This window comes from Barbus barbus (assembly GCF_936440315.1).
Source record: "Barbus barbus genome assembly, chromosome: 26".
NCBI classification, from domain to species: Eukaryota; Metazoa; Chordata; class Actinopteri; order Cypriniformes; family Cyprinidae; genus Barbus; species Barbus barbus.
The window spans coordinates 19,757,250-19,773,303 of record NC_136754.1 but is presented as its reverse complement, the minus strand read 5'-3'; the positions used below and the strand labels follow the sequence as shown (position 1 = coordinate 19,773,303).

The 16,054-nt window shown below is 37.5% G+C and overlaps 1 protein-coding gene across 2 annotated transcripts in view; it reads left to right on the top strand.

Moving 5' to 3' along the window:
- Nucleotides 1–16,054, top strand: part of vav3b (vav 3 guanine nucleotide exchange factor b) — a 52,914-nt gene that overhangs the window by 25,011 nt on the left and 11,849 nt on the right. For both annotated transcript variants that reach the window (XM_079379902.1, XM_079379901.1), the window contains exons 17-20: nt 6,412–6,509; nt 9,589–9,611; nt 11,047–11,080; nt 14,458–14,588. In XM_079379902.1, the coding sequence (XP_079236028.1) occupies nt 6,412–6,509; nt 9,589–9,611; nt 11,047–11,080; nt 14,458–14,588 (286 nt within the window). The remainder of the gene's footprint in view (nt 1–6,411; nt 6,510–9,588; nt 9,612–11,046; nt 11,081–14,457; nt 14,589–16,054) is intronic.

Sequence of the window (16,054 nt, the reverse complement as noted above, 5' to 3'; positions counted from 1 at the left end):
TTGGGAGTGGCGTGCACATAAGTGACTCTCTAGAATGAGGGGAGCACTTCTAAGCTCAACCAAAAGAGCAGCCTAACAGGGAGGCAGAGCAAGTCCTAACAACCTGAGGTGGCTGCTCAATGGAGCTCCAGGCACAGGAGGACTCCGAGAGGAGACCTCAGACACTCAATTGGGAGCAGCATGCTCAAAGGTGAACCTCTAGGTCGAAAGGTGCACTGCTAGGCTCAACCTGCTTGAGGAGCAGAGGGCTTGACTCTCAGTAATGAGAGAAGAACCCAGCTCGACTGGAATGAGCGGTCAATAGTCTAGGGGCAGAGTTCCTAACTCTCAGGTAGACCAGAGGACTCACATGATCTACTTAGGAGCGGCGAGCTCATAAAAGACTCTCCTGCAGTAAAGGGAGCACTGCCAAGTGATGCCCCATTGGGGCAGTTGGGGTATCACTTGGCAGTGCTCCCTTTAATGCAGGAGAGTCTTTTATGAGCTCGCCGCTCCTAAGGAATGGGATCCAGCTTAGAAGGGGATCACGTGTTCCAAAAGGGAGCAGTTGGCTCTCAACATAGAGACAACTAACCAAGGAGGTAACAAGGACGGGCCTGACAACTCTGTATGGTTGCACATGGAGTTCTTAGGAGCGGCACTCTCGGCTCTCAGGCTGAGGCAGGCCCTCACAGCTCATACAGGGAGCGGTGGGCTTATAGCTAACCCTCGTAGCGTGGGGAGAAATTTCTAGCTCGGAATATTCCTCAAGTATCCACATTATACAATTCCTTATATATAAGGAATTATAAACAGCAGGAAATTACTGATAGGGAAAAGATATCCCATCAAGTCCATTCCATGCTCTGCCCACCAGCCATGAATCGCGAGCAATGGACAGACAATTCTCACGGCAACATGCAGCATGCATTTTGCTCCTGTGGGAGCTAAGCACGCTTTGTTCACACACTAGATTACCTCAGAAATCAAGCGAGAACAGAAACCGCTGCAGCGAATGTGTCGCTATTCCCGCGAGAGAGAAAAAGCTATCTACAACCTTGGGTTAATGGTGAAGTACTCACCTCCCCTCTCAGTAGTCCCGCGAATGCATCACAATGAGCAAAAGCCGTCTCCTTGTGAGTTGAGCATGTTCTGTTCATGCTTATCCCTTACAAAGAAATAAGCAATGGATGCAATGAACACATTCAACTCCCCCGAGAGCTGAACGTGCTTGCTCTGTACCAGACATACAACACGCGGGCCATGTGACACTGCGGGGATCAGAGCAAAGCCACTGGCAAGAGAACATGCACTCCTAGTCGTGCTTAGGTTTCTGCTAACATAAACAAACGGTCAGTGAAGACGAAGAGGATGATGCGTTCTCCCGGTGCCCTTTTATACTGTGCTTGTGCCAATAATGACATCATAGGCTGTCGCCGGCCAATGTTATTGTTGTGTTTAGATGTATGCTTCAGACACCGGTCATGCCGAAGGCGTTCCCCATAGCGACTGCTATAGGATTCAGTTCAAAGTTCCCTCGGAAGGGAACTTTATTTTTAATGACGATCCAGACCATGTCAGTAAGAACTCGGTCCTTTGTTCACTTCATTTTACCGTGGATTCGTTTACAAACAAGGCCCAATATGACATGGGATTTTCAAAAATATGTAAACTAAAAGACAATGCTTTGCTGAGTGTATTGGATCCAACATTAATGTCGCAACACAAGTGTGAGTAACTGTTTTTATTACCTGGTCACTATTGCTTTGTCTCTTACAGATAATTTGATATGTATTGAGTTATGTGTTTTTGGCCTAAATCACATCAGCGTCCATCTGTGAAGGATGTACACTGTCAAACATAGCCAGTCATAGCAGTGGGCATTTACGTCCAAGTTTACAATCCACCATGCCTATTCAAACAGAGCGTTCTGATGAGGAGGGTTAAAAACAGGACAGAAAATAGCATATTACTTCTAAATTATGATGTTTTTCGATGGAAAAAAGTTGATAACATTATAAGTGGACCTCAGAGAACAGTACAAAATAAAAAGGAGCAATTCATGTTGTGTTTAAAGACCCAATGAAATCAGAGTTTTCTTTCTGTCCTGTGTTTTCTGTTTGATAATTTTTGATAAGATATTTTGAATTAAACCTGAGAGATTTCGGTCCCTTTATTGACAGTTCATGTAACCAGAAGTTTAATGATTCAAATATTGTAAAAAGTAGTCCATATGAATTGAATGATTTAATCCAAGTCATAAATCATTTTATATGCATGTCAAGCTAGTAGGGTTAAGCTTCACCTGTATTTCATGAGCTCCATTAAGGGTGGGCGATATGACCATAATCTTATATCACTATATGAGTAATTTTATTTCATGGTAACGATATCTGTATATATCACAATATAGTTATTTTTGCTTTAAATGAGATCTTTATGTTATCAAATTTTTTGATACCATAGAAATGTCATAATTCTTGTCACCAGTGTCAATATCACGAAAAAACTAATTCTAGCCTTAAAAAAGGTAAACAGTCAGCGATTTAAATAAGAATAAGAAACTACTTACAAGGAATAGGACCAAAAAAGTACAGTAGAACAAATGAAAAAAAAAAAATTAAAAAATACAGGGCCATAGCTGGGGGCCCCTGTGCAGGTTGTACCCAGGGGCCTTGTTTGAAATCATGTAAATAACACAAATAAATAAAAAAACAAAACAAAACAAAAAACCTTAAACATTGCTTAATTTGTATCTTTGTTCTATTTAAGTTTGTAGTGTCCAGGAACAGAAACTGAATAATCAAATGCAAAATATCACTGCATAGTTTTCACCGTATAAATTAAATATTGATTCATTCTTGTTAAAAAGACAGTAATTCAGTAAAGAGCAGTGAGTGATTTTCTCTCTTTTAAATTCTTGGATTAACGTTAAAGACACCGACTGCAGCTAGTAAATTAGGCGTGGTCACTTTAAGAGACAAATTCACAGCAACATCATGTGAGCATGTAACTGTGATAAGAAACGATAGTCCAAAATGTATACCGGTTAATCATGTTATCACCCACCCCAAGCTCCACACTGATCAGTGTTTATGTATAAATAAAATCCTAAATTTAATCTGTACGATGTACAGTGTGGTTGTGTCTTTTCAGAAGACTTGGGTTAAATGTGAGTCATTACTTTGCAGATTACTTTTAAAATGTTTTTATGAACTTTTTAAATCGTTTTGTTTGTTATTAACTTTCCATGGACAGGGGAGAAATCTCTTAGGTTTTATTTGTTCATGTTTTGAAAATTTAACAAAAGTCAACAACATGCTGATGAGTAATCTATAAAGATGTCAGACTTTACATTTTTGGGTAAACTATCTCTTTAAAGCTAAATGACATAAACTGAAAGCCAGAAAACTCTGTATTTCACAAGGTCTGTAATAGCCATTTACAGTGCCTTGCGAAAGTATTCATACCCCTTTAGTTTTTTCACGTTTTGTTCTATACTGCCTTATGTTAAATTTCTTTAAATTACATTTTTCAACATCAATCTACACTCTATACACCATAATGATAAAGTAAAAAACAGGTTTTAACATCTTTGCAAATTTATTAAAAATAAAAAACGTAAATGATTCCATTGCATAAGTATTCATACCCTTATCCGGAACAGCTGACATTTAGCTCAGGAGCATTCAAATTGTAGATGTTATTACACTTTGAGTGAAGTTAACCTGTGGCAATTTCAATTGAATGGGTAAGATTTGGAAGAGCACACATCTTAATAAAAGGTTTAACAGCTGATAATGCATATCAGAGCAAAAACTAAGCCCTGAGGTCAGAAGAACTGCCTGTAGAGCTCAGAAACGGGTCTGTGTAAAGCCACACATCTGGGGAAGAATTCAGAAAAAAAAAATCTGCTTTGAAGGGTCGCAGAAGCATATAGTCTATGCTACCATTAATGGAAGAAGTTTGAAACAACCAGGACTCTTCCTAGAGCTGGCCTCCTGGCCAAACTGAGCAACTGATGGAGAAGGGCCTTGGTTAGTGTGGTGACCAAGAACCTGATGGTCACTCTACTTGAGCTCCATGATCATATGTGGAGATAGGAGAAATCTACAGAAGGACAAACATCACTGCAACACTCCACCGATCTGGGCTTTATGGCCGTGTGGCCAAACTCAATCCTCTCCTCAGTGAAGACACATGAAAACACATTTGGAATTTGCAAAAAAGCACCCAAAGGACCCTCAGACTGTGAGAAATAAGATTATCTGGTCTGATGAAACTCAATTCCAAGTGTCATGTTTGAAGGAAACCAGGTTGAGCCCTGTACGGGCCCCAAATTTAGGCCCTAGCCCGGCCCACGTCCGACAGCTTATCAGAATTACTGGCCTGAGTCCGACCCGAGCCCTTCTTTTTTTTTTTTTTTTCCTTCTCCTAAAACAGTTATACTACTGTTTCGGCTATTAAAATAGTTCAGTTTTGTGTGTAATGGCAAAATTATTATATTTTGTTTTGTTTTTTTATTAAGTTAATTTAGAAAAGTGTTTGGAGCATTTTAGTTCGTTAAATAGCCTATAAGTTTTTTTTTTTTTTAAAGTAACGACCAAGCAGCCAGCTGCATGAGCTGATCATAGCCTATGTTTGATAAATTTAGCCTTCTCATATCAAGACTTGCCTAAAATAAAATCTATAGATATACTAAAACAGTTCAAGTATATAACAATGTTTAAACGTTAAAACTGTGCTATAATAATAATGTGCGCTAGCCTATATCTAAGTTTGTGCGGAGAGAGGAAGCTAAAGCACGCTCTGCAGGACATGGAGGAACCAGCGCAAACACATGGATTGTTTTCAGTGGAAACTAATTAAAATAGCCTACGCCGTCTTTTTTTTTTTTTTTTTTTTTTTTTTTGATAAAGGTAAGAGTAATACATCATTCGGACCTGTAAAGGGTCTACTTGTATTTGTGTGCACTCACAATACCAACAAAAGGTAGTTCTTTTATAAAACAAAGAAAACAAACATGATGTGCTTTCTGCCGTCTTGAACAGGAGCGCTTCACAAAAATGAACCGAAGCTGAGCGAATACATGCCTCACAGACATGATAAATATATCTATAGAAAGCTTTAAATTATCACTTAACGAAATAAAAACAATTGAAAACAAAAACTCTTATTATAATCTTGATCATAATCAATAAAGATGCATTTCTCTCTAAAGGCGCGTCTAATGAGGAGACGGCGAGTTAGGATCAGCAACTTCATCCTTGCGACACGGACTCAGAAAACATTAGTTTATTAGTAAATAATTCAAATATCTACTTACTATTTCCCGCAGACACACATTCATGGTTATGTTTGCTGGGGTTTTGCAGCAAGCTTTAGCCTATTGCGTGCATTTGAACGCAGAACTATTCAGCTGCGCTGAAGTCACTTGCGCACGCTGCTGCTGCTGCGGGACACTAAACACCATTGAGCTGCTCTCAGTCGCGGCACGTGGTCTCGTGTTGTTTCCACCAGCGCGGCAATTTTTTTCATCACTAATCGATGGATGTCTACAATATAAAAATAAGGAGAAACCCAAAACAGGCCAGAGGCCCGGCCCGCGTCTGAACTATGACGTGGAAATTGGCCCGAAGCCCGGCCCTAGAGGCGTAAAAAAGTCGGGGCCCGTCGGGCCCAGGCCGAAATGCAGGGCTCTAAAACCAGGCACTGCTCATCACCTGCAGAATATCATCCCAAAAGTAAAGTGTGCTGGCAGCAGCCTCATGCTGTGGGGCTGTTATTCAGCGGCAGCGACTGAGGTACTCTTCAGAGTAGAAGAAAAGCTCAATGCACCAAAATATTGAGATGGCCTTAATGAAAACCCAGTCCAGAGCATTCAGATTCTCAGACTGGGCAGAAGGTTCATCTTCCAACAGGACAATGACAACTCTGTGAATGTGCTTGAGTGGCCCAGCCAGAGCCTGAGCTTGAACTCAATCAAATGTTTCTGGAGAAACCTGAAAATGTGCATCTGCCCCCATCCAACCTGACAGAGCTTGAGAGGTGAAGAGGTGAGAAGAATGGTAGATAATTGCGAAATGCTGATGAGCAAAGCTTGTCGCATCAAACAAAAAAGACTTGAGACTGTAAAGGTGCTTCAGCTAAATATTTAGTTAAGGGTATGAATACTTATGCAATGTTCTAATTCAGTGTTTTTTTATTTTTAATAAATTTAAGATGTTGTGACAATTCTGTTTTTGCTTTGTCAATATGGTGTATGGAGTGCAGATTGATGTTGAAAAAAAGTAATTTAAAGCAGATTAGCATAAGGCAGTAACATAAAACGTGAAAAAAAAATGAAGGGGTATGAATACTTTCACAAGGCACTGTATGCTTTATGTAACTGAATGAAGCCATTGCTGAAACCATGGTCCTTCTGCTCTTCAGGGGAATTTTTAACCAAGGCTACCTTTGTGCTATATGCGGAAACGGGGCTCATAAGGGTTGTCTTGGAAAACAAGGAGCCTGTGGAGGGGCAAGTAATGGTCAGTAAAAAGCCTCTGCATTAACCAAGTTGGCATTTCACTGTTCAAAGAATTATATGTATTCCTGGAATTTATACCCATATAATTTCAGATTCTTTTTCATGTCAGGGATTCATGGGTTTTGAGACATACCATAAATAATTCAGTGAATGTTGTAATGTAACTGTCGTAACTCTCACCATAGTCTGAAGGTAACAGAGATAGAATATTCCTTTACTATAAGAATACAAGCTTAGATATGCATGTATGTATGTATGTATGTATGTATTATTTTCACAGAAGGCTGTGAAAATAAATCTGCATTGCATTGTTAATCCTTTTGATCTTTTATTTAAAAAAATTACCCTTTTTTCATACTTTTTTCATACCCCATTTGCCAAAATAACAGCTCTGAGTTTTCTCTTATAATGTGTTAGAGAACACATGACAAGAGATCAGAGACCATTCCTTCATCCAGAATCACTCCAGAGCCTTCAGATTCCCAGCTTCATGATGGTGCTGCTCCTCTTCAGTTCACCCCACTCCTTTTTTATAGGGGTCAGGTCAGGGAACTTGAATGGCCATAGCAGATGCTTGGTTTTGTTCACCATTTTTGTGTTGTTTTTAAGGTTTGTTTTTGGATTATTGTCCAGTTGGAAGATCCAAACATGGCCCATTATAATATTTCTAACAGAGTCAGTCACTTTTTGATTTTTTTATCTGTTGGTATTTGATAGAATCAAAGATGCCATGTCTCTAAACAAGATGTCCCAGACCTCCATCAAAAATATAGGCCCACAACATTAAAAATACAGCAGTATATTTTACTGTATACATGGGGTACTTTTTATCCCTGTATTCACCAAACCCATCTTGAGTGTTTGTTGCTAAAAAGCTAATTTTTTAGTTGCATCTGACCATAGAAGCCAGTCCCATTTGACGTTCCAGTTGTGTCTGACAACTGAATATGCTGGGGATTGTTTTTGGATGAGAGCATTTTCTTTTCTTGATTTTTTTTTCTTTCTTTTTTTTTTTTCTTGAAACCCTCCCAAACAAAATTAATTATTGCCCTGATGGTGGAAATGGGAATTTTCACTGCTCTAGCATCAAAGTCACTTTCTAATTTGTGAAGCTCAATTATCTTTTGCTGCACATCAGAAATATATTATTTGGGTTTTCTCATTGTGATGGATGATTAAGGGAATTTGGGCTTTGTTTTTCCTCCTATTTATATTTCTGTGAATCAGGAAGCCATGGCTGGATGATTTCATGTTCATAATCACCCTGGTGTGCTCAAAATTGTAAATATGAACGCGAATATACTTCACAGATATTTTACTCTGGGGGAATTTCTAGGGGTAGCCTAGCAGTAATTGTGTCCAACGTGTATTTGAGAAAAACATTTATTTCATAATGAGATTTTCCCCCATTTTCAATTGTTTTAGTTCAATGAAAGGTTAGATTTTTTTTTTTTTTTTTTTTTTTTTTATATATATTTTTTTTTTATAAAAGATCAAAAGGATTAACAATGCAGGTTTATTTTCACAGCCTTTTATTATTTATATATATTTATATATATATATATATATATATATATACATACATACATACATACATACACAGTCGTGGTCAGAATTATTGGCACCCTTGGTAAATATGATCAAACATGTGGTTGTCAGTCCTCTGTCGTGTGTGTCATGTGTACCTGCCTCTTGTGTCCATATTTGGTTTGTTTCCTGTCCTTGTTAAATGTAATCATTAGTTAATTCTTGTCCAGCTGTGTTTGTCTCGTTATCTATGATTTACCTGTGTATAATAGTCCTGTCTGTTCAGTTAGATTTGGTCTGGTTGACTCGTTACCCCCGGTGTTTCCTGTCTGTAAGCCTTGCCTTGTCCTGCCATGTCTTGTCCTGATGTCGTCAGTAAAGACTATTATTTGAGTTTACGTCCTCGTGTTCCTGTGTCGTCCTCGTGTGTGCACCGTGACAGTGGTGACGTAGGGGCTGTTTGACAAATTTTTTTTATGGGTTTCTGACCCAGAGACTCAACTATTTTCTGCAATTCTCCAGCTGTGGTCCTTGGGGAGTCTTTAGCCACTCAAACTCTCCTCCTCACCGTGCATTAGGACGATATAGACATGTCCTCTTCCAGGCAGTTTCGTAACATTTTCGGTTGATTGGAAATTCTTAATTATTGCCCTGATGGTGGAAATGGGGAATTTTCACTGCTCTAGCATTTTTCTTATAGTCACTTTCTAATTTGTGAAGCTCAGTTATCTTTTGCTGCACATCAGAAATATATTCTTTGGTTTTTCTCATTGTGATGGATGATTAAGGGCTTTGTTTTCCCTCCTACTTATATTTCCGTGAAACAGGAAGCCATGGCTGGATAATTTCATGTTCATAATCACCCTGGAGTGCTCAAAATTGTGAATATGAATGGGAATATACTTCAGAGATATTTTACTCATAATTTCTAGGGGTGCCAATAATTGTCCAACGTATATTTGAGAAAAACATTTCATAATGAGATTTTTCCCCCATTTTCAATTGTTTTAGTTCAATGAAAGGTTAGATTTTTATTATTATTTTTTTTAAATAAAATATCAAAAGGGTTAATAATGCAGGTTTATTTTCAGAGCCTTCTTTGATCATATTTATTAAGGGTGCCAATAATTCTGATATGTTTAACAGAGATAGATATTTAAATGTGTGTATATATATGTATGTATGTGTGTGTGTGTGTGTGTGTGTATATATATATATACATACATACATGCATACATTCACTCACACACACACACACACACACACACACACACACACACACATATATATATTTAACATACAAAGGGAATAGTACAAAGCAGCAACAACAACAATAATAGTAACATAAACAAATCATAATAAATTAAGGAACAGAAAAATCTCTGTGAATATCCCCTTTGTGTGGCTCTCTAGATATAAAGCAAATAATTCTACTTTATTTACTTGCTGTCTAAACTTTAGACTAAAATAATGCCACAGAATTGTAATTTGTACATGTACAGCCTTTTTGCTGCCTTTACAATTTTTCTTTTACTCTTTCATCATGATTTCAGGTGCTGCTGTTCAAAAACCACAGGTGAAACCACAGACAAATTCATCTAAATCTAAATAGTTTGTCCATATAATACACTTCAAAGATAGGTATTTCCAGGCTGCAATATAAAATTATCTTCTTTTATGGATATTTGGAAGAATCTAAAGAGTAAATTATTGTATAATGCTGTCTGAAGTATATTTTCACTTAAATGTATGTCCATTTTACTGACAGAATGCAGTCTTAAAGGGGTCATATGATGTGATCTCTTGTTTTCATTTTCTTTAGAGTGTTATGTAGCTGTTTGTGCATGTATACGATCTGCAGAGTTACAAAGCTCAAAGTCTCCCACAAAAGGATTTATTCTATCTAAAAGAGAAGGCTGATCCAGACCGGGCAAAAATGCCTCATTAAAACATGCCCCCACATGTCTACGTCACAATGTGAAAATTTTTACGTAATGCTGCTCAAATGTGCACACAAATGAAGAAGGTGTGGTTTCAGTAACCGCAGTAGAGTTGATGCAGCCATGTCATGGAGACGCTGTGTGATATGCGAAAGCAAAAGCACTTTACTTGGCCTTCCGAAAGTAGATGCAATTAGAAATCATTGTTAAGATTTGTTTACAACAGAACAGCTCAACCCAAATGTTCAAATTTGTGCAACGCATTTTATAGACGACAGTTTTGTGAACCTAGGAGAATTGCGAATTTGCTATGACAATCTGGCGCTTCTGAATCAGAGACTGTAAGTATGTTTTGTTATTAAAGTATTTGCTATTGACTGTTCAAATGCTTTCACAGTGTAGAGTAATGCGTCGTGTGTGTGTGTGTGTGTGTGTGTGTGTGAGTGAGAGGAGAGAGAGGGTCACATCAGTCAGCGGTCTTAACCGTGGCTTGTGTACTACAAATAGATACAAGCACCATCACTGTGTCTGTTACGCGACTCTGTTCACTTATCTGGCTTGAACTGATGGTAAAACTAAGGACATTACTAACTGTCTTTATATTTATTTTGAAAGCTGAAGCTCGTGATTATGGTAAGGGGTGTTACATTTCCGATGTGCGCATGTAGTGTTCGACCAATCACAATGCACTGTGTCAGCTGGCCAATCAGAGCAGACTGCACTTGTTGGAAGGAGGGGCTTTGTAGAAAATGACGTGTTTGAGAAAGGCGGGGCATAGAGGAACTACAATAATGCACAATATTTGAAAAATAATGTGTTTTTTGAACATTAAAGCATGTCAACATATTCTGTTACACCAAATGCACAAAATAATGATCTTTAAATTAGCATCATATGACCCCTTTAAACAGGAATAACAGAATCGATGTTAGATTGGTTCTTTGTGTCAGTGTGTTAATTCACTTTGACAATGTTTTTACCAGTGTTGCAAAAAGCAGGTAATAATAGCTGAGTGTGTTCATATTGCAGAGAATCTGTTAATGATTTTCTCTCCCTTCTCTTATTTCACAGAGAAAGACAACACCTTGGAAACAAGAAGACCAAGGTACTGTAGGTGTCTTTCTCTTCAGCATGCTTCTGTATATAGACTGTGAAGTTGACAAGACTGGTGTAAAACTCTTTTATATATTATTATTTTAAACATTTAATGTGCTACACGCAGTCTTTTGATCCACATCATTAACCTTATTGTTGTTCATATGAGGAGGTTCATTCAGGTGTTAATTGCTGGGAGCTCAGTGAGTAATTCTTTGAATTCAGATCCATGTGGCCTTCCCAATACACTGTGTATCATCAGAATGATGATGAGGATCAGGGTTATCTCCATTGTCATACAATAGTATTTGGGTAGTTGAAATACTTCTCAGAATGTTTGTACAGTGTGTAACTTACTCCATCTAAAACTACTTTTATGACATCATATTAATAAATAATTTGTACTTTTTCAAATTCATTTGTCACCCTGCAGGACTGTTTAAAAGAAACAAGCAAATAGTAATAAAAATGGTGAGAAACTTGCATTGCAGTGATGAAAGAAAGTGCATTCATCTAAACTGTAAATTTTAGTGTTAGAAAAAAAAAGCCCATGGATTTATTGCTTGCCAACTACACATTTACTATTGGTAGTGTACCGCGGCTCCTTCCTCCACCTGTTTAAATAATTAATTTTATAACAAATAGTTTTCAGTCCATAGAGTAACAGTTTAGCGTAGTGTGTGAGATCTCTTTACTGTCTTGCCAAGTCCATATATTAAATAAAAAAGTGGAAAAATAGAGAATTTCAATTTTATATATATTTTATTTATATATATATATATATATATATATATATATATATATATATATATATATATATATATATATATATATATATATATATATATATAATTGTTTATAAAATAAGAGTGATAACAGACTGTAATATGTAATTTAATGAAAAGAAAATTGTCATTGTTTTATGTGTGCTATGACATCAACATACAACCAAATTAATTTTGTTGAAACCATTTACCTAAAGAAATTCAATGTTTTCTATTGAACTGCATCACAGAATTTTCTGTTCATCACCAGTCATGATGATTCCCAGAATCATGATCATATGCACAACCAAAAACAAAATGAGCAATCGGCTCGAAACATCACGTTTCTGGTAAGAAAACAATTAAAGAAGTTTGAAAGTAAAGTTAGATGGCAACTGTGTGCTGACCTTGTTATGTGTTTTGTCATTCTCAGAAGAATTACTTGTAAACAGTCAGGAGAAATTCTAATTTTCCTCCAAAAACACTACCACATCATTTTATTTTCAGAATGGTGAAACTTCGTGCTCAGCTTAAACAAGTGCTGATTTTCAAAATTGCTGCCGTTCTGTTTTGCTCTTCTGGGACTAAATAACAATCCTGAGGTGCTGAAGAGACTTTCACATGCTCTCGAGGTTGGAAGGGGTGTCTTTGTGTTGATGGGAAGTAGAAGTGGTCACACTATATATTATAGAAACAGAACAAAATTACCTTGCTTATTTTGTTACTGTATAATTTAAATGATGAATTTCTGATTTAACAGAGTGTTTTGACCAATGTTTGACCAGTGTTACTTTTAAATCCGCTCGAGTGTGCTGACAACTGAAGTGATAGAAGCTTAGCTCACAGTCGAAGTCATTTTATTATCTTCATTACTTTACACAGTTCTTTCTAATGTTTAGAAAAAACAGCTATGGCACATTTGGCTGTGTTAATTGGAGCATTCGCTTCTACGATGTTGTACTTCTCAGTAACTACAGTGGATTAAGGGCTTGTATTGAGAAAGTGTGATCTGAACACATTCATAAAATAATTATTTCTTCTGGACGCCTAATGTTCACACCAGTTTCAGCAGAACATCTCGTTGATTCAGGCAGTTGATAAACTGAAGATAACAAGTCAAGTTATAAGTTATCCAAGAACACAACATGAGATATTCTCTTCTTCCTCTTCAATATCATCCTCAGTTTCCTCGCGTGGATAGGTTGTTTCAGGATTACAATCTGGAACACTTTTCTCTTCCATAGATCTGCTTTGAGAAAACTGTACTTGTATGTTATGGTTTAAGAATTTTGTCACAAATTTGACACTCCTGGTGAACACCACATAAAACACCTGGGATGTCAAATATGTGTGATCCTTTTGGTTAGCTTCAGGCAAGGGCTGCCGAGCACCAGTCAAAGCTGGCAGGGTCAATTTAGTGGGCTGTAGTGGCAGGAAAACTCCTCCTTTGTGCTGTCTGTTATTGGCACTGCTGTACCATATTATTTTTCACTATTCAGAAGACCTCAGCCTAAACAGCCTAAATTGTAATAATATTGTACAATATTGCTCTTTTTACTATATTTTTGATCAAATAAATGCAGCCATGGAAAGCATAAGAGACTTCGGCGACACATACATACATTTGCCACTACTATATCACTATCAGAAACATGCCTGGGCTGTCGCAAAATCAATTCCTGGTTGTAAAAGGCCTATAGTTGTAAAAGTCACTGTAACTGTCATATTTAAATGAACTATATTAATCATGTCAAAAGGCTTAATGATCACATAGAATTTAACTTGTATACTGTACAGTATATGAAAGCAAAGGCAAGAAGCTTAGATTAGTAACAGAGGATGCAGTTCAGTCTAGAGGCATAGATCTCCATAAACCTCTCCAGTACATGTAAAACAACAGTTTTTACTGTCTACTTTAAGACCCGGGCACCTGGCAGTATTAAAAACAACAAGTTTATAGACTGGATACTAAGGAGCTGTTTTATGCTAGGAGAAACCCCCAGCCTCAGTCTAAGGCTTCGGGGGGAGTTTATGTTGTTCCCCAGCCTTATTAACCACCGTACACTGAGGCTCTAGAGTAAGAAACGGCCTCAGATGATCTCCTTCTCTGTCATTGGCTAGTGTCACTGCCTCTGATTTAGTGGATAGGGTTGTGGAAACAACAATTGCTGCTGTGAGTCACTTTATTTGTCCTTTGTGAAAGAGAGAACTGGACATTCGCTTTGGGTTTTGAAAGGCCACCCACCACTGAGCTTCAGCATAGTATCTTTTACATAATTCCTTATTGTACTGTATTTAATATAAACTTGTTCTCAAACCATTTGATGCATGCAATCTGGTGCATTCAATTAAAAAATGAGTTGGACTTGATTTGTTTCCATTGTGAATTATTTGCTGACTGTGAAAATGGGCTGTTAAGTACCGAAATGGAGTCAAGTGGTTGAAAAATGAGAGGGTTGGTGATGTCAGCTAAAATCAAAACTTTTCAGAAGTTAAGTAGGTCAAAAATTTGGGGGGGGAATTACGTACACAAATGCAACATGCAAAATAAGACCAGGAACATGTTTTAGGAATAATATTATTATAATAATATTGCTTTTTTTGTCACATTTTATTTTTACAGGTTTGCCAAAAATGCTGGTCATCAGAGACTATTTTGGGGTTCCCAGTCCTCCGGGCGGACCGCCGCTGAATGCTCAGATTGGTGATGTCATAGAGGTCATCTATGCCGATCCTCACAGCTCCTGGTGGGAGGTCAGATAAAGCACAGTAGGATTTAAACACCAAATAGCAGAATTGTATTCTGTGGTGTCATGGGACCCTGAAGCTTGATCACAACTTATATCAAACTGAATGATAAATGCAATAACCAGTATTTCCATAGTCAACAGACTGTCGGCCTATTTAGGTTAATTATAAATTTTGATTTAATTAATTTTTTTTATATTTGACTTTTTATTTTGCAGGGTTTCATTAAATTGATAAAAAATAAGAGGAAAGACTTCTACATTGTTTGCAAAGGTTTTAAGTTAATTTTATATTACTGTATATAATAATTGTTGTTGTCTATTAGCCTAGTTTAAGAAACAACTTGACTAATTTATTCTTAAATCTAATTTATTAATTTTACTCAGCACTCACAGTGCTATAATGCTTTTTCATTTTGTAATATTTGATTATTATTGGGCAGATATACTACTGTAAATACAAACACATCTGTATACTCAATTTAGTACAGCTTTAGTACAATATGCAAAAGTGTAGCTAAAAAAATGACTGAAAACATTCCTTTTTCACAATGCTTTCTAATATGAACTGATGCCTAAATGAGCCATCAGATATAGTGACTACAGAGCACAGTCTTTGTTCAGGCATGTTTCCGCATTGCCATTTTGTCTCTAGCTTATTGTCACAGACTGTTCCTGCGTTATTTATTTCTGGCTCGTGCCGGGCTGCTGTGGCTCTTTTTCTCTATGGTTTATGGTGGCACTAAAACCTCATCTTCCTCCTGGTGTTGCTCCAATCTGGCCGACGCGTCTCGAACAGCTCGGCGGGGAATAGACACTTAGCGAGATTTCCCATGCTTTATGCTGGGCCATTTCTGCTTGATAGCACACACCGAGGTAGAAAAAACCCTACAGCTCAAAAATGGATGCCAAGAGATTCACTGAGCCAGACTGAGACAGGCAGCGGCTAGACGTGCATGTCAGCCGTGGTTCTCCACGCACCAGGCAGGTCATAGAGGGGAGAGAGAAGTGCTGCTGTTGAATGATAATGCACATCACTGGTTTATTTTATCTTGTGTGAAACGACACTTAACTCTTAATAAGGCTACTAAATCTTCAGGGTCCCATGACACCAAAGAATGGAATTACAGAGCACTAAGCATCCATCTCCCATGTTACTGGAAGACAATTATCTCTGTCCCGTTGCCAGAACAGTGCAATCGATCACTGTAATTTAATTTGATCCTTTAGGCTGCCAACTGTTTACTCTAATGGGGTAATAAGTTTAATCTTTATCATACGCTTATCTGTGGCGTAACAAATATAAAGGGCTTTCAAAAGCTACAGCGAAACATTATTAAGCCGAATAAATCATGAATACAGTTCCAGTTTAGGGCTCCAATCTAATTTGGGGTAGAGGTGCATTTTTCTGAAATTCATTTCATACTTGTTAAAGATGATCTTAGAGGGACCAGGAAAGAAAACTATATATTT